Source organism: Dermacentor albipictus, chromosome 1, assembly GCF_038994185.2.
Source record: "Dermacentor albipictus isolate Rhodes 1998 colony chromosome 1, USDA_Dalb.pri_finalv2, whole genome shotgun sequence".
Classification (NCBI taxonomy): Eukaryota; Metazoa; Arthropoda; class Arachnida; order Ixodida; family Ixodidae; genus Dermacentor; species Dermacentor albipictus.
Window position 1 is genome coordinate 72,337,638 of NC_091821.1, and position 19,107 is coordinate 72,356,744.

General features: G+C 41.1%; 1 protein-coding gene across 6 annotated transcripts in view; it reads right to left on the reverse strand.

Moving 5' to 3' along the window:
• Window positions 1-475: 475 nt before the first annotated feature.
• The window catches only part of Vav (Vav guanine nucleotide exchange factor), a 271,587-nt gene continuing 252,955 nt past the window's right edge, over window positions 476-19,107 (reverse strand). For all 6 annotated transcript variants that reach the window (XM_065434440.1, XM_065434441.1, XM_065434439.1 and 3 more), the window contains 4 exons: window positions 16,029-16,116; window positions 14,121-14,235; window positions 8,711-8,856; window positions 476-5,608 (listed from right to left, as the gene is read on the reverse strand). In XM_065434440.1, coding sequence (XP_065290512.1) covers window positions 5,549-5,608; window positions 8,711-8,856; window positions 14,121-14,235; window positions 16,029-16,116 — 409 coding nt within the window. In that variant the 3' untranslated portion in view covers window positions 476-5,548. The remainder of the gene's footprint in view (window positions 5,609-8,710; window positions 8,857-14,120; window positions 14,236-16,028; window positions 16,117-19,107) is intronic.

The following is a 19,107-nucleotide window of genomic DNA, read 5'->3' on the forward strand; positions in this document are numbered from 1 at the left end:
AGACTGTTTAAGGCACCGAGATGTTTATTTTGTGCGACAAATGCATTGACGTGCACTATCAAGCAGGCCACTCGGCTGTTGACTGGCACTGAAATAAACTATCCGACAATGTACAGTTTGTATGTCTACGACCCCAGTGACTTGTTACCAATGCCTAATTAAGTTGCTACATTATGGTGCCATATTTCAGCAACGAAAGAATGAGGACCCGCTCCATGAAACTTGCTGCATTCTTCAACCACACATATTGCACTTTTTGTTGCATGCCATTTCAGCTAAGAAAATATATGAAATACGCCTGCCTTTTTAACTAGGCTTCTGTTGCTTTAGGCTTCAAATACATATATTCAAAATTATCTTATAAAAATTGTAAGCACTGCTGGCTGTGTTACTGTCACAACATATGTTTTTAATATATTTAACTTTACTGAGATGTTAAATACACAAATGCGGCCACCAATCACAGTTCCACAAATGTAGAAAAAAAATATTTTATTACTTTAACAAAAACAATACAACAATAAATTGTGAATTGCAGTGGCAATATTTCATGGGGATAAATTCAGGTTGCCAAAACAAGCTCAAAACAAATAACATAGCAATCAGTATCTACATGTTCAGCATTGATTTGGGAGCATTATAGTACAAAATCAATATAGATATTGAACTTATCTGCTTTATACATAGATCAAAATGCTCTTATGACACCTGTGTTTAATGAAGCATACACACATTGTGCGAGCCTTCTGACTTTAGACTTACTCAGTGCAAGTGCTGAATAACAGAACAGGCAAACGGCACTGAAACAGGCACAAACAAAGCATACATTGGCTCGAGCTAATGAGATGTGCCCTCTTGTCCCTGCAATAGCTCTGTATACACACATGCATGCTCTAATATATGTTGGCACAGTAACCACATGACGCATTTGGCACGTACATCACCTGACAGGCTAGAAAAAATATGAATCTCCTGGACGGCTCTTGGTTAGAGCATATGAATGATGTCCTCCATACATTGGGATGATTGAGACACCTCAATTGGTTTTTAAAAATTCGTCCAAATTTTTGCCCCAGTTCTGATAAATCATAATGTACTGACGTAACATTTTCAACTTTTCATTTTTTAATAAACAGACAACTGAGCGAGCTGAAGCGAGTGCCAAATTTTGCAATGTCCAGCTCGCATGTGGCCACCTTCTGTGTCATCACACATACCTCCTGGGAGACAACAAAACTGTGTTTGTAGAAAGTTATTATAGTAAATTATTTGGAGCACTCCAAGGCTCGCCAGTATGTTTTCTAGGCTTTCGAATTCCAGCACCTTCATGCAAGAAATGAAAAGTTGAAAATGTTACGTCGGTACTGCTTTAACCACACATGTAACAGCATTGTTCAAAGAATTAGTTGGGACTTGTCTCACTTATGACCTGCTGTTACAGAATAATTATACTGTGTTGAGGCTAAAAGAAATAGCACATTGCTCTATCTTCCTAATGATTTTCTTTTTTTTTTTGGACTTCACGAAATGCTACAAAAGATTTAAATGTGACAAAACATGCCTTTTCATACTTTTAAAAATTCTAGGTGATTGTTCACTCATTGATCATAAAACACCATCACTACCAAAAAAAGATCTCGTAGAAAAGATAAAACAGGACTACCCTTTGAAGATAAATTAACAGACATACAAGCACTCAAACCATGTAAAAGAACATATAACATAGTACGCATTTAACAATATCGCCAAGATTACAGGCAAGGCTTGCACAAGAGTGCAGTATGTTGGTGTGTCTTTGAGACATATTATTCATTGTAGGAAATTGTGCCAAGAAAATAGACAAATAATGGCAACCTGCATTTTCTTAGTGGAACATCAATCCACTAGCCTTTTTCTTTATGTGGATAACCTAACTAACATCACTGGTAACCTTTTTGCTCAAGCAATGCTTCAGTGAATATGATCTTTTTCTAGCACAAAATAGTTGTCACAATACAATAGCTAAACATCTATGTGTGCATATATACAGAAAAAGTGTATTGTCAATGCCAATGGCACCTTGAGAATGAACGTCAGGTATACAGGGGTGATCTCAAAGCTGTGCAATTGGACACTATCAGGATGTACCTTATGCAGCACAAAAATGCAACCAGCAGCTTGTGGCATTCACAGGTTGAGTTTTGACTGCTGTAATTGTTATAGAGAGAGGGGAAAGGAAAATTCACATGCTTCCTCGGACATGTTACATTGAAAATTTCTTTGCAAGACTCTCCGCAGGCCGACACACAGGAGTAAAACTGCAAACCTCCAGCAGGTGCACAGGACTATCTGCAATGTGCACTACAAAATGGTCGTGCAAGAAGGGTGCAACGTCAAGAAAGCAGAATTGCTGTAGTGTTCACCCTTAAAAAAAAAGTCAAGCCAGTAATGAAGAAGTAGAGCAGGTACACTTGCGGCAGGCAAGCTAAATGTGATCCCTCTGGAGTGCGAAACAGCATTAGTACAGGCACTGCATGACACCCGAAAGAAGGGCTGGTTGCACAGCACCTTTGATGGAGTCGGTGGGCCAATACAGGCTTACCTACACACTGCGGCAATGGCTACAGCAAAAGAGTAGATCAGGTACATCACACAACAAGTGCCTACACTAAGGGGAGTTGCAAATTTCACCGGCTCAATCGTAATATCAGTCACTTGCAGCAGCAGAAGCCACACTCGGCAAGAACCAGTTCATATAGATGATGCAAAAGAAAGTGCTGAGGAGGGTTGCTATTTTCTGGTTAAAGGAGTACTGGCACATTTTCAGAGTTGTAGAAACTGTACCATATACTTCTCACATGTAAAAGGGTGATGGAAAGTATGAACGCCTGGAAACAAGTACCAAAGTTGATCTCGAAATGCTAGACCGGGTGTCATCGAAATTGTGACGTTATGGCACAGCTAAATTTGCCGACATCGCGTAGCAATAAGGCTAGGTGTCACGATGTCGTTCTAGTGCTGTGCCTGTTTCTTCTGGCTGCACTCTTGTGTGGCAGCTGCAGCGATTGCAAGAATGAAGCAAGTCAGTGTATCATGACACTTCCACCTCCTGGGTAGCAGAACTATTTTATAAAGACAATTATAATAGTAAATTATTTAGAGTGCTCCAACACTTACCATTACTTCTTCTAGGGCTTAGACTTTCACTTAATGCAAGAAAATGACAAGTTGAAAATGTCATGCCAGTACTCCTTTAACTATGATCAGCACTCATCTAGTGGTGGCTGGCCAGCAAAGCTTTTGGTACTGTACAGTTGTGGCTAGAGGGCAACACCCAAGGCAAATAAACAGCCACAATGGCAAACACAATTCTCACCATTGCAGACTTTTTTTTGGCTAGGTCTGTGTTCATTTCAATGATGGACTTGTGAGCAACAATAGCACCAATCTGCTTCTGATGTCACAATACAATTCTAAAGCCACAGATTGTGTCAGCTGCACCTAACAGCCAGGTGAGCAAACTTTTTTTTTCCCTCCAACATTGGAGCACAGTAAGAAGGAGCCCTTATGCACCAGTTTAGTTTAGACAAAAATACTTTGATAAAAATTAATGATACTTTTTACACTTGGCAACAGATTTGTTCATTCATGTTATATGCAACGAAATTTGAATATCTATTCTGGAACATGAAATATATTTGTTCAACAAAAAGCCTCATTTAAGCTTGTGGTAGAGCACAAATAGCAAAATGATGCAGCCAAACATTCCATATGAAACTTTCCATTCAAACTTCATCATTAACTGGAACAGGGGTTTTCGAACATCTAATGCAGATAAGATAAAGCAAGGTAGCATAAAATTCATTAATTAGTACAAGCCATCAAAAAGGTATAAGAGTTAAATAATATAAAAGCTGATAAAAAAAAGACTAATAGCCATGACTAGGAGGGATTCACTGGACAACCAGAAAGACCACAGCAAGCAATGAGAAGTGGACAACCTCATACATGACTGCAGAGAAACACAAGAAAACAAGACCTGAAAAGGAAATAAGAGCACAAGAAGCAGAATGCCAACAAGCTAGCAGTGACAAACATTAAGATTTTTCAAACAGCCATTTACTGAAACAACCATGCGCAGGTTTGCTCTCCGCAACAAGCATGCGGTTTCATGGCAAGACAGTAAATGAATATCTCAATTTTCGAATGACTATTTTCTTAACGGTAAATGTTGGGTGCTGTCCTGTCTACATTTCTATTTCCTGTGCTCTTATCCTTTTATTTGCTAGCTTTTTTTGGTAACTACATAAGGCCAATGACATGCATGATAGGTTATCAGAGTTAAAACACTTAAATGCGCTATGAGAGCACTAATAAATGAGGTTCCTGCATCAACTTCTCTCACTCATAATACAGGACATGGGAGTAACACAAAGTGCATTCTATCAAGACATCATATATTCGTTGTGACAGCAATAATTGCAGAATAGTTATCAGGTCGCATGCTTTAGAATGCTCACTGAGCAAGCTCAATGGCTAATGCTCATCTGTAGGCACCTTCACAACAGTGGACGACAAGGGAAAAAAATGGCATGAATAGATAAGAGATTCGAAAGAATGTGGCCTGCATACAGGAAACTTGATTGTGTAGCCCTGTGGGCAGGCTGCCAACTACCAACCAGTGCAATTTACAAGCTGTCTATGTAGACTTGGTTTTATTGTTCACAATGACCAAGTGCTTGGCTTAGTGTGCCTGCTTCATCACAGCCAGAATGGTCTCAAATCAACCATGTTCAATAATGCAGAAAAATATTGGCAGTAGTTAAAAAAATACCAGCCACATTCCAGGTGAAAAATCAACAAAAGTTAATAGCCTCAGTGCCAGTTCAGCATCAAAATTTTGCAGACTCGACACACAGGCTCACCTCATCATGAGTGAAAGTTTGCAAGATTATATGCATGATAAGCTGCATATGTAATTTGACTACAAGTTGCAGGTCCTTAATGGGGTTTGGGAGGAAAGGGAGATTAGAGAGCTTATTTACATGACCCAGAAGGGTGTTCTCTCTAGCACTACATCTCCTGGCTAACCGGTCTGTCAAAATGGTATGAACAACACCTGGGGGAGAAAAAAAACTCAAAAACTGAATTTTCATCGATGAAGTTAAAATAAAATGGATTAAGAAATAAGGCCTGGTTGTCAAGTATACTGAGGTACAGAGCATGCATTAGCTCATCATTTACACACAGTCATCACTGAGACAGCATAACAGTGAAAAAGAAGTTAGTGCATGTCCAATTTGTGTCCCTTATTGTGCTTCAAAAGAAAGCCAACGACATTTAAAGGAAACAAAGCAGAAATCACACAAACAGAGCAATATTCCATGTGCAACATGATTTCCCATGCAATTATAACATAAAGTAAGGTTCACTCTTAAATCCACAGTATCTGTTCCACCTTTAAATACACAATTGCTAGCCACACATGCTCCTATTGCTCTCTGCAATTTGCGGCCATAAATGGGCAGCCACAAATTTCTAGCAGAATTTGAAGTGTCAGGCAGACGAGTTAGCACTCAGTGCTGGTAGCTGGAAGCTCTTGCACATACTGCCAGGGAAAGTAGCCAACCTGCGGAAACAATGTTATCTCCATTATTGCAACACATTTTCAAGCGATGTTTACAATTTGACCAAGGCAAGTGAACATGCTGCAGCCCAAGCTTGTTTGAACCATGGCACGCATGTGCCACATGAGTGACTCAGAACCCTGGCTTCGTGGCTGCTCCCCATATTTTAGAACGCCCCTCCACTCAACACTCCACCTCGACTCCAAAAAAGTGGATGGCAGCACCAACTCCTGAGGAAAGTAGTCGTTATATGAGTACATTTCATGGTGGGTTCGTGAGCAAATATACTTCAACTAGACGCTCTCGGTGTCTACTTGAATGCACTGGAGTTAAGGTGCACTTATCAATCAACTCCATTGCAGAAATCATCAAAGGGTGCTGTTGAAATGCAATGTCTACTTCAGCCGTCAGGCAGTGGGGTGCTTCTCTCAGTGGAGTTGAGGAAGAACCTTGAATCGACACCCATCTGAGAATGCAGGGGTATGGCATTTTACTGTAGAGCATAAAGTAACCAGTTCAATTTTTCACTGCAGCTGCAGCATTCAGGTGGAGGAGCAATGCAAAAATCGCTCATGTACTTACATTTAGGGCATGTTCAAGAGAGACAATAAAGAGCAATATTAGGTTAAGCCAATTGAGTAATTTATTGGTTCTGCAATGGCAAAATACTGCATAGATTCGTGTAAGCGCTGCACTTTCTTTTCACAATTTTGACGAGGTGTGGCGATTACATGGCACTGAATCTTTTGGTTGAAATGGTGCCAGTGCAGCCTTCATTTGTGCACACCTCGGATCCCTAGATGTACTATTTCATCAGAGGAACGCACAGCTCTTGCCATCTAGTAACGGTACGCAGAAGTGCGCAGTGTGCAAAAATTTGCCGATGCATGCATATGGCATCGGAGCACCGAATGCGATTGATTCTCTGTTGAAAAATTTTTTTTCCCAAATTTTGGACTGCATAGTGCGGCCCTTGCACGAGTCTATATGGTAACCAATCTCACAGGGAGAGCAGGCTTTGCAAGCCAGAAAAGCAAGAATGTGAAGCGATGGACTAAGCTGCCCTGAAGTTCCCACACCAGAAACCCTGGGTAGTATTTACGGAAGCCCATCTGCATTCATGAATAAACAATGTATGTTCACCTATGAAAAATATCTTTGTCAATTTATGGTCACTTTAAAAAAATTGCAGTAAATTTTTTTCGAAATAGGCCAGTCAGATGATTTTAAATTTGCAATAAAGTAATTCGACCCTGGGAGATTGCATTCGGAAAGAAAAAAAAAGTTCACCCTCAAAGAGTTGAAGCTGCATCCACAGCTAAATGTCACTTCTGTGTGAATTTTGAGCACTAATAAACCATCATGCCAAGTGGAAGGTACTGATGCAGCAAAATGCTTTAGATGTGAGCAAACATTTCTTTGTGTTTGCTTGTGCCATACTCGCATTGGCTGCACATGCACAATTCTACTGCTTTACTCTTCATTTTTGTCTGACCACTTTTTACACTAAAGAATTTTGCAAGTGTTTAGATTTACAAAGGCTCGCAAGAGATACAACAAACAGCGAAAGTGCTGCGTTGCAGCTTTTATTTAGTGTTAAGACACATAAACCTGAGGCTCCGTTTCGTACTATTGTGAAGGAAAGGGGCACGTGGCAGCATTGTGTTAGTAAGTTTTTGCTTAAAATCTTGAATAACCTTGAGATAAGTGACCCATTCCTCACAAAAAGTTCAGGTGATGTAATGCGTTTCCTTCGAGACAATGAAGATATTGGTTTTGCCGTTTCTATTGATGTTGAAGAGCTCTTTTATGCCGTGCCTCATCATGAACTGTTTCTTACACTTAGAGATTGCACAGAAGAAAATGGTCCTGCTGCTTTCCAAAATGTGGCAGGCGTGTCGGTAGAGAGCCTTCTGGCCCTTTTAGAATTTTACTTAAGAGTACTTTTAAAAAATTTGATGGCCAGATGCATCTGCAAAAAAGAGGCATTTGCACTGGGTCCTGCACTGTGCCTTTGTTGTGCCACATCTTTTTTATCTTCTATTGATCGTTCCTTACACAATTGTTTTATTCAAGCTAACAATGACACTGTCCTTAAAAGCTTTTTTGCTATATGGATCAGCTCTTACTTCTTTTCAACAAGAAGTGCTCCATCTCGTATAAGCATGCACTAAAGTGTGTTCTTGAAGGTTTTAAAAATCACGGCACAGGGCTGACTATAACATATGAGCGTCCAGAAGAAGGAAGGCTGTAGTTTTTAGATTCACGCCGGAAGTTCAGCAAAAGCCATGTGTGCTGGCCGTATTCCCCGCGTGCACAAAAAGAGCTCCTCCCATACAAATCAGCTCACTCTAAGATAATTAAGAGAGACATTGCAACACCCTGTTTGGGATTCACGCTTCAGAAGCCGTGTATTCATAATGTGCATGCTAGTTTTGATCTACTTTTGGGAAGGCTTTTTTCAGCTGGCTGCCCTGGGTCGGTCGTCGTGTCAGTAGTGGAAAAGCTCCTCAAGAAGTTGAAGCACCATGCTTGCAAAATGCCGCGGAAACCTGGGTGAGCACTCAAGAGGTTGGAAGTAGTTCCCGTACATGCACAAGGTGACACACTGCCCGAAAAAAGTGGCTACTTGGTTTAACATGCTGATGTTTTTTTCAGCCCCCAAGAAGCTTGCTCAACTGAGCCTTCGCATCACTTGTGCAGACAAAAGTGTGGGCTGTAAAAAGAACCACGAAAGGCGTCCTGTAGAGTGTGCTAACAACATTGTGTACGAGATCCACCTATACTGCGGTAAAGTATACATTCGCACCAGAAGGGGCGATGCACCAGTGACCGACTCAGGGCCGGAGCATGCAAGAAATCTAGCTAATAAGAAGACATCTTGCTGACCACTACAGTAGCTTTTCCCCTTGTGAACCACATTACCATAGCATGAAAATCCTAGGCAAGAGTAAGCAAAAAACCGCTCATGATACCTGCAGTACAATATTTTCTACTCGCCACCAAATTTCAAAATACTGTCCACTTTGACAAATTTTGTAGCGTTGAAAAAGCATGCACTTTATTTACACTACACCTTTATGGAAAGAGCTTAGTCCACTCACACGCTCCTGAATTTGACCTTTCCACCAGCCTTTTTCCTGGCCTGCTTTGCTGAGCACTGTGACCACGTCACCTTTGACCAGACCCAGCATGCTTTCTGTTGTTGGCTGAAAGTTGTGCAATGCCACTGCATGCCCCAAATGTTCCACTGCAGATAAAGAAAGAAGAATACAAAGCATGGCTGTGCCGATTAGAGCATCTCAGTAAAGTTGCTTGCACTGAATTATTATTTGCCATATTAAACAAGTGTCGTGTATACCATATATATGAGGGTTATGCACGTAGCTGGCATGTGACATGGAAAGAATGAACTAGAGGTGAAATGTGATGAGTATGCGGCAGAATTGCAAAAAAAAACAATAGCAGATGATGGAGCAACCGACTCCAAGATGACGACAGAGCTGAAGTATAAGATACTTCAGTAGCACAAGAGATTTAAAAAGCAAAAAATTGCTCATGAAAGCTCAAGTGAAAGGCAGTCAGGTCAGCTTGATCCAATGCCACTGGGCTGGGTGAGTGCAACCAGGCCCACAGGGATAGCCAAACCCACAGCTACGTACGAGTTTCTTTTTGGGTTATGGTTTTGCACCTTTTACCACAACCGTATTTACTCACAAAATGATCACACTTTTTTGCCCCAAAAATTGATGCAAATTCAGGGGTGCGATCATTACGTGGGTTAAATTTTCCGCGAAAAGAAATTTTTTTTTTTATCATCCCACATTTGCTGCTGGATGACAACATGTCAACAAATAGGTGGCTGCTGCTGCAACAGTGTGAGACACCAAAACAAAAATGGCGGCTGACGGAGCATGCCGAACGTGATTTTTTTTCTTCTCGCAAGTACATTATGTGCATTGAAATAGATTTTTCCGTATCAGTAATGAATAAAATCATTATTATCGGCAAGTTTGCAGCAATAACGTATCCATGTCCACTTTGAGGGGACAGAAAAGAGATGGGCGCGCTTAGCTGCCAGTGACATAGAAACGCATGGCAGGCATGCTGAGAAAACTGTGGCATTTGTCTTCACTACTATTCTAATACGGCACGTTTTCGCTAAGGGGGGGCGAATACCTTAGCTGTGTTACAAGCATCGGCGTATGAATAGGGTATACTTCTAACGTATCAGTGTAAACGTGGCTATTATCATTGCCGCTCGCTATTTGTTGCATGCCCATGAGTGCAGACGAGAGGAAACAAAAGGTACCTTTTTTGTTGTTGTTGAACACAACCATAATAAAGCCTACAAATAATAAAGCCAAGGCAAGTTTGGTTGTAGATGTTTTTTCATGAAAGTGCAGAGAGTGATGAAAGGAATGAAATCAGGCATCTGCTTGAGAATGTTTGGTGTGTGCAGACCGCTTGGTATGTCTTGAAGAGTCGTTCACGTAGCATTCGACAGCATTCAACAGATGGTAAGTGCCATCATCATTAGCTAGACTTGGCACACGACATATCGCTGTGGCAAGTTCAGGGTGTGATCATTACATGGGAAAGAAAAAAATATAATTTTGACAACAAAATTTAGGGGCGAGATCATTAGGCGAGTGCGATCATTATGCAAGTAAATACGGTAGTATGAGAACACACCCTTCTACCCCTACCTATTCATGGGGTACACATTGAAACTGTGTTTATTTAACAGACAACTTGAAATGAGACCTACACTTCAATTCAGCAGTTCCTGTATTTATTCCACTGACAAGGGAATAAAACGATAGTTGCAAGTAGCGCTCTGTGGTGTGTGTCTCTTCTGTGTGTATCGTCAAACTGTTGCGCATTCCAAACTCCTTTCATTGCTATGGAAGCTAAATGTATACTTGTTCAATAAGGAGTGCATTCATTAAACGCTTGGTGAGTGGTTGTCACCCATCTGGCACTTTCTAGTAGCACCTGCAATTGCATACAGAAATGGCATCCACATTAAACAAAGATCAACCTAAAATATATAACCTAAATTATTTGCAACTATTATCAGCCAAGAAAATACTTGATACTTAAGCAAATACTCAGTAACGTCATAACCTCATCATAACAAAGTTAAATTGGCCATTAAAATATCTTCTTTGGACCAGATATTCATTATAAGCACACATGCAGATATTGGTGGGGAAAACTTAATAAGGTCTGCAAAATAAATGCAAGTGGTGTGCCTCTGATGGGCCAGCAAAGGGTTTCCAGTGGATTTTGATGGCCCATCAGCATCTTGCCCTGCGGATATGAGACATGGGAACAATAATAAATTACATATACACGCTCAACACTGCCGCGAAGACGCAACTGTGCGATCGACGTTACTGTGTGGGAGCGGTACGTTGACTCGCTGACTGCGGTCCAACTAAGCCCAGCCACCGCTGCCACCAGACTTTTCACACATGATGGGGTCTACACACAGATCCTTACTCCGCTACTATGTCCCTCAGTCTAGCCAGTGTGACTGATCTCAAGCTGGGTGGCCAATAAGGTGTATAAAAGTGAACATGGGTATTGATGAAGAGCTTCCTGCGATGACTTGTCATCAGCAATTCTGCCAGCCAGACTGCTTAGGCCCAGTGCTGCTTTGTTGGGCGTCGGCACTAAAGTTGTGGTTTCATGCTTACTCGACATGGCAGCAACTGTGTTCATTACTGCCTTGCGTGCAGCATTGTGCATGCGTTTCATGCCCGAAGCACCATGCGGCGTCCGGAATTTCCATTATTGCCATTGTGCATTGATGCTACAGGCAGTGCTGCGGAGAAGTCCAATAATCGTACTGGTCTGAAAAATCGGGCATTTAAAAGATCTGTCGGCAACTGCATCAGACATTCTTGCAGCCAGAATACATATTTTGAGGCATATGCAAATAAAAATTTGCTTCGCTATAACCAACACCGTATCAGATCCTGCATTTTCGATTTCGTTATAGAAGAACATTCCACTGAAATCACCAACTTTAAATTTATTTATTTCCATTCGATAATTTGTTACATCCATGTTCGTTATATCAAGGTTTAACTGCAATTAGGTTCCCCACCTCTTTAAAGATATTTTCATGTCTGCATTCCCATTAGGCTACAGGAAGCTCAAAATCAAGATTTGAAAAAATAAAGATGTCTCGTAGGACGAGGTGAGATGAGACTTTGTGAAAGACTAGAGCCGGGTTGGAAGACAAGGACAAGAGTATTTCTTAGGACTTACTGACAACTTCCTCCAGGTCAAAAAGTTTCCTAACCTCGGGAATACGCAACCATATGACTTGTGTAGAGCGTACAGACATATGAGTATATATAAAAATAAAATGCCCTTATTTAAATCCCACTGGCATGAATAGGTCCACACATTTTGCATGTGAGACGAAAGCTGAGCATGTAAGTAGTGCTCATAAAATTCCATTTAAGCAATGCTGCCTTTACTAGATGCCTGCCACATTGCTGGTTTTCCCATTGGAGTGGAGGTTCCTGTAGTTCAGGGTAGTCGCATAGAGATGGCACTTGTGGCCGACAGTACTTTAAGTTGCGGCAGAAGTGACAACTAGGAGGCTGGCACGTGCATGGCCAACAGCTTGGAGAGAGCTGGCAGGTCCTGCCTACAAAATTGCGGCAGACTCTGCTGTAATCTTGGAGACAAGGGCACTGAATGTAATTGTGGAGTGGCTACCACAACCAATGCTCGCAGACGACAGTGGTGGAGAGGGGCGAGACGACCTTCTTGGCCCATGCAGCAGGCATGCTTCAAAGTATTAGAGAGTTATAGCTGAGCAGGTTACAGGCAAGCGGTATGAGCGAACAAGCGGAGACAGCAGTGGAACACTGCATGAAAGGAACAGTTTTATTTAGCTCAGCGATCCCTCGTTCGGTCGAGTGAAGTGCTTTGTTGTGGTGCGCTTTGTTGTGCCACCTGCCAAACAAGGTCTAAGTTATTGTCGGTCGAGTGCTTGCTTTGCTTAGCCACCTGTGGAACAAGGATGGAGTTACTGTGAAAAGAATATAAGCCAAGCCTGCTTTTATTAAGCGACAAGTATTATCAGGCTTGCCTGCAGGCGAAAAAGCCTCAGTGATGAAACACCTCCGAGTCTTTTTCGCCTGCAGACAAGCCAGTGCCGCGTTTGAAGATGCCGCCGACAACATGCCACTGCTGCTCGTGCTAGCGGTGGTTGCCACGTTTGTTTCACAAAGACGTTGGTCCTCTGCACGTGTTCTGCTGGGGAGGGGAGACAAGCGAGCGGCCTGCTCCATAAACATGCTGGCTGCACCAGTTTGCCGCACAGGTACAGTGGTGTCTCTGCTCGCCCGCTGTCCCGTAAACCTGCTCAGCTATAACTCTCTATCAGAGGAGGCATTCATTTAGGTTCTGTCACACGGCAAAAGCAACGAAACAAGAAACAAGAAAAACTAGCTGCGATGAGATGCAATTGGTTAATAAACACGCTCTAACTATGCATAGCCAGGAGCATCAGTCGTCAACGTGCAGTAATGACTGTTTCTTGCCCTCTTTCTGGCGACAAGCACAAACTAAGCATGTGCCATTAGCTGAAATCGCCTTGTGTAGATAAACTTGACGCTCCAATGGCACGTGATGGAATGGCACTTGTCACATTTCATCACCACATGGCACCGTGGTTAAGGCATGGTTACATGTGCTCCTGACGCACTTGGTTTCACATCTAATCACAAAAGTAAAGGGAACTCTTTGTGACAGTGTGCTGTGAATAAGGGCTTTTTATTAGTTTTAAAAGTTGATTTGTTATTTATGAGCTTGCCGTTTAATACAAACATACAATTGGCTAGATGGCCTGACATTATTAATCAAAAATTTAAGTAGCAAGTACTGGTTAATGCAAGTACTATATATGATTTGTCAGGCATTTTTCTTTTGTCTGTCTGGGCTGTGAATCTTGGCCAGCAAAAACTATTGTTATAGCTTGAAGCCCCTATTTTTAATAATTAGAGACAGTCATCACTATAACAATTGGTATACTGAACTGGACTGGCTTCATTCGCAATACAGAAGAGTTGTCCATCTATTTTTTTACTTCCTTCCTCTCTGCCACAATCATACCTCATGATATTTATTTCTCCATCTTGCTTACCCCAGTGCTGAGCGACAAGCTAAAGCACACTTGCTCAGGCCAAGCTTCGGGCTTCCCTGAAAAATTACATCTCTCTTTTGCTTGGTGAAAGCTTGATCTATTTGAGTTAATTTCCATGGCTCCTGTTTGTGTTTGATCCAAAACGTCAATCAGCTATGTAGGCCCTGCTGTTTGATTTTGTCAGTAACCTGTGTTAATTGCAAGCCCCTTTGCAAGAACTTCTTCAGTGCGTACTTGCTGAACTGACAGCTTGCACGAATCAAGGTCTACGAAGTTCTCACAAATACATCAAACTACACAGAAGTTTGAGTATGCTACAGAATGTTAACAATAACACTTACCTGTTCCATTCGTGATTGGTGCACTGACCACGTTTTTAAATGGAATGAGAAGGGAAATTTCAAGTCCCTTAAAGCTCTCCGACAGGCTATGAGTCTCATACCATGAAACTAGCTCCTGTAATGGTAGATAGAAAAACAAGCATGTGTCTTTAAAATCTCTTTGAATCCCAAGACGGCAATATATATATTTCAGCCTTATGCTCATTTAAGCAAGAACTGCCTACATAATTCTGAAACGCCAGTTTTTTTTCAAGCAGCTTCATCACTTGACCCATTCAGGCACCAATTAATTCTGTCCACTGAAAATTTAGTTTCATCCCATTTCTTATACCTTAAGAATCATGAATACTGTAGAGCTGCAAGAACTTTTTTTTTTTTTCAGTTCTTCAGTGAGTTTTCTCAAGTTTACAGAATGTGGATTCCATGCAAGAACTCTACAGGAATGTCAGATATGAGAATCTCGACTATTTCATGTCTTGCATACTTGGAAAGCACCTATCCAGACACTTGAAGTATATTCATGATGTAAAACATTGTGAAAACAATGAAAGAAGTGAATCTGCTACATGAAGACAAACTGACACTCTGAGGACAAACATCCAGTATACCTTTTAACTCATTTTACTAGAATCCTTTACATTTATTATTCAAACTTGCAGCACAGGTCCAATCAGAAGTGCTTCAAGGTATTTGCAATATATTTTAAATATTACAATTTTAATCCGTGCTTTTGATTTTTATTCACTACCTTCAACTGCACAATTGTGCACATATTGCCTGAAGCAGTTAATTATAAACATAACACAGCTCATCACATGCATGCTATGGTTCAGTAAAAGATTCCTGTTTTCTTCTTTCAGCAGTACAGACGAAAAAAGCATACTATTATTCGGGGAACCTCAATAGTGTTAAAAAGACAGGGACATACATAGAAACGACAACACACACGCTATTATACTATGATTGTGTATTTCTTTGTGTGCCCATCTGTCTTTCATATCTGGTTATGTTAACCTTGTCCTAGCTATCCAGTAAGGTAAAAAAATAAATAAAAATAGAAGCAGAATACACACACAGATGAATACATGCATATACATTGCAAATGTGTCTCACAGATATCACATTACATAGATTCACTCAGAAAAGCATCAATGGTTTGCCATTCACTTTTAACTAGACTTGCACAAATGAGGCTAGAATAAGCAGATACAATGAAAAAAAGAACTATGTACAGCTTGGCTGTTTTCTATGCTGGCCATGCTAAGACCTATCTGATAAGTGAGCCATTTCTCTCACATTAAACTAAAAAGAGCTAATAAGAAAATGCCCATCTCACAAGTGTTTGACATGGTTGTCGTAACAACAAAGCACTGTAAGAGATATGGGAGCACAAAACAAACATATCATCCAATCTCCCAATCACTGCCATTATAACTTGTATTCGTAACGCTTCTTATGAATACAAACTAATGTAAGCACAGTTAGTCCACTTTGTATAAACAAAATTTCCAGGTGAGTTTGAGCTTTCAGGCTCTAGTGGAAGCTAGTGCAATTATGATAATTTGTAGCTATGTTACAAACGCAATCTTTGAAGAACATTTTTCTCATCATACAATGCAGAAAAAACTCCCAAATTTGATGCTCAGTAAATGTGAATCAAGGGAATAAAGGTAACTGGGTCACAGGATTCATAAATAAAAAGTAATTTTGTGGCCCTTTCACATAACCTGGCAACGAGACGTGTCGTTTGCACTTGAGTCAAATATGTGACCAACGGCCCATCCAGGTGTGTCAAAGTAGTATACACACCAATTCCAGGTACAGACCCACACTACACAAATTTCATTGCTCCTGTGACCCAGCAAATCAGCACAAAGGCATACCCAAGAGTGAATTGGTGAAACATACCACTATGCTTCGAAACATTTTCGTCTCGGATAAGTAAAACTGGTTGTCATCGTAGCAGACCCGCATATGTTTGACTTGGTTGTCAAAACTGCAATAGGGAAAATAAAGAACACAGAATTAAATTTGTGACAGTATTGCTTGTTCAAATTTTTAAGAATATTTATTCAAGTTATGGTGCTGAAAGCTTGTTTGAATTGAATTCTGGGGTTTTACGTGCCAAAACCACAATTTGATCATGAGGCACGTCGCAGTGGGGTGACCACGCATTAATTTTGACCACCAGGCGATCTTTAGCATGCCCCAAATGCACGGGTAATGAGCGTTTTTACATTTCCCCCAATTGAAATGCAGCCACCACAGCTGGGATTTGATCCCACGACCTCGTGCTTAGCAGCCCAACACCATAGCCGCTAAAGCCACTGTAGCAGGTATGAAAGCTTGTAGTTGATATGTGAATTTATGTACTTATTTTCAAATATGAGGTCCATATTTGTTTATTTTATTTAGTTCTAATTTTGCAAGAGCTTTGTTTACTTAATTTTCCAGAAAAGTTAACAACAAATCGGTATTTAATAAAAAGAAAATGAGACATCCACCCAAACGTAGCTAAGTGCTATAAAGGAAACCTTCTCTCCACCTTGCGGGTTTCCGCAGAACTATTATGTCAAACTCTTGTCTTTGCCTCTGAGTTGTTGATCAATTCAACTTCGCCTGCCAACTGCTAGCCACCTGGTTAGCTCAGATGGCAGAGCGGATGCCCCGGAAAGGTGGTGGTCCCGGGTTCGAGTCCCGGACCAGGACGAATTTTTCTTCAACTGCGAAGCTTTTCTTTCGAGGAACCCGTTTGAGTTTCCTTTGTAGTACTTAGCTACGTTTGGGTGGATGTCCTATTTTCCCTTTATTAATTACTTCTCTCCACCTTGTGGGTTTCCGCAGAGCTATTACGTCAAACAAATCGGTATTTTAGATTTCACCAAGCAGGGTGTCAATGGCTTCTGCATGATTCAAAGAAAATCACTAAGACCAGCCTTACTGCTCTGTCTACCCTAGAACAAGAGTAGAACAAGGCTATAGTTCAACTAATTCTATTTCTGGTGCACACAACTCATTATCTTATGCAACTATGTAACCATGGTGTTAACTGCATAATTTTGCTTTCTATTGAATGGCTTGTACCTTACGAAAAATGCATAATTTCTGCACTTTTCTAGAAAAAACTGTATTTAAGTATGTTATATATAATGTTGTATAACTTACTTCTTGCTTTCTCCTTGTTATTATCTGAACTCCCCGACCCCTTACACAATACTTCTAAAGCTCTGAGGTAGAGTAGACTTCCGTTAATCCGATCCTGACAGGGCCAATGAAATTGATTGAATTATTTGGCGGGTTTAATTAAACAAGCCGAAAAAATGGTAAAACACATCACTGTTTCATTTGACAGTATGAGTTCGTAGTGGTCTGAAGGGTTTTGTGAATTTAATGCGACGTGGCTGTAAAGGGGCCTAAAAGAGTCGGTGTAAATTGCATATAAAATCTATGCATAATAAAATTATGGCAATGATTAATGACGTGTCCTATGGACACTAAAATGCATTGGGAAAGGATGATGCAATATACAAAATATGCGAGATGCCAAAATTGCCTACAGCACTACAGCCTTGCCAGAGCCCTTGAAACACAAGGGCCTAGAGGCATGTGCTATACGAAACAACTATCACAGTGGCATCCTCTGAAAAGAGGAGGCGCTACGAACGTATAGGGCTAATAACATGTAACACAACATCTTTCAGGAAACCTAGGACTGCATTGGTGTCAAAGAGCGGCTCTGCACCGAGTAACATTACAGGATGAAGAGGGATGTGCTGCCGGTATGCTAAGCAAAAATGTTTCTTTCTCTCAGATTCGGCTTCCCGACACTCCAGGAGGACGTGGAGGACAGTCAGCCTCTCCACGCATCTACCACAGGTTGGAGGCTCATTTCCAGTGAGTAAAAAGTTATGGGTGCCAAATGCGTGTCCTATTCTTAGACGACAGAATAGGACATCTCTTTGGCGTGATTTTGTTGCAGAAGGCCAGAAACCTAATTGTGGCTTTATTACGTGCAGCTTATTATTTGTTTCCACATCCCACAAGCGTTGCCAGTAGTTTCACAATTTCCTTCGTAACAAGGGCTTCAGATCTGTGATAGGGACTGCAACGGTAGGATTAACAGCATGCGATGCAATTGATGTGGCCATCTTGTCCGCTAGAATGTTACCCTGGATGCCCCTATGGCCAGGCACCCAGCATATAATCACATGCTGGTTGGATATATATGCTTTACACAAGATGGAATAGAGTTGATTAATAACATAATTTTTGTGCTTACAGAATGACATCAAAGACATCACAACACTTAGGGAGTCCGTATATATAACTGATTTTATTAGTTTTGATTTCCTTATATGCTTCACAGCCGACAACAGCGCCTAGGCCTCAGCCGTAAAGATACTAGTTTCTGGATGCAGTACATCTGATTCCGAAAAGGATGGACCGACGGCTGCATAGGACAACCCGTTATGTGACTTCGATGAGTCTGTGTAGAACTCCGTGCAGGAGTGCTTGTACTGGAGTTCCAGGAAATGCATTTGGATTTCAATTTCTGGAGCGTGCTTTGTAACTTGCAGGAAAGATATATCACAGTGTATCAGCTGCCACTCCCAAGGAGCTAGCAGCTAAGCTGGAGGCATTAAGCGATGTTTGAGGAGTGGGACCATCCATTTCAACGCTAAACTCCCTCACACACAGTGAAAAGGGCTGTCTTACAGAGGGACGATTACGAATGAGTGTAGCATATGTCATATCGTTAACGGTATTAAAACACAGATGTTGAGGATTAGAGTGAACTTTCAGAAAATATGTTTGGCTGATGTATGTTCTCTGCAGATGGAGTGACCACTCATTAGATTCTACATATAAACTTTCAATGGGACTTGTTCTGAAAGCGCCAGTGGCCAGTAGGATTCCAAATTCAGCTAATTGTTTATATTTGAGGAATGATTTTGTGTAATGTGTGGAGCTTGATACATGTTCGAAG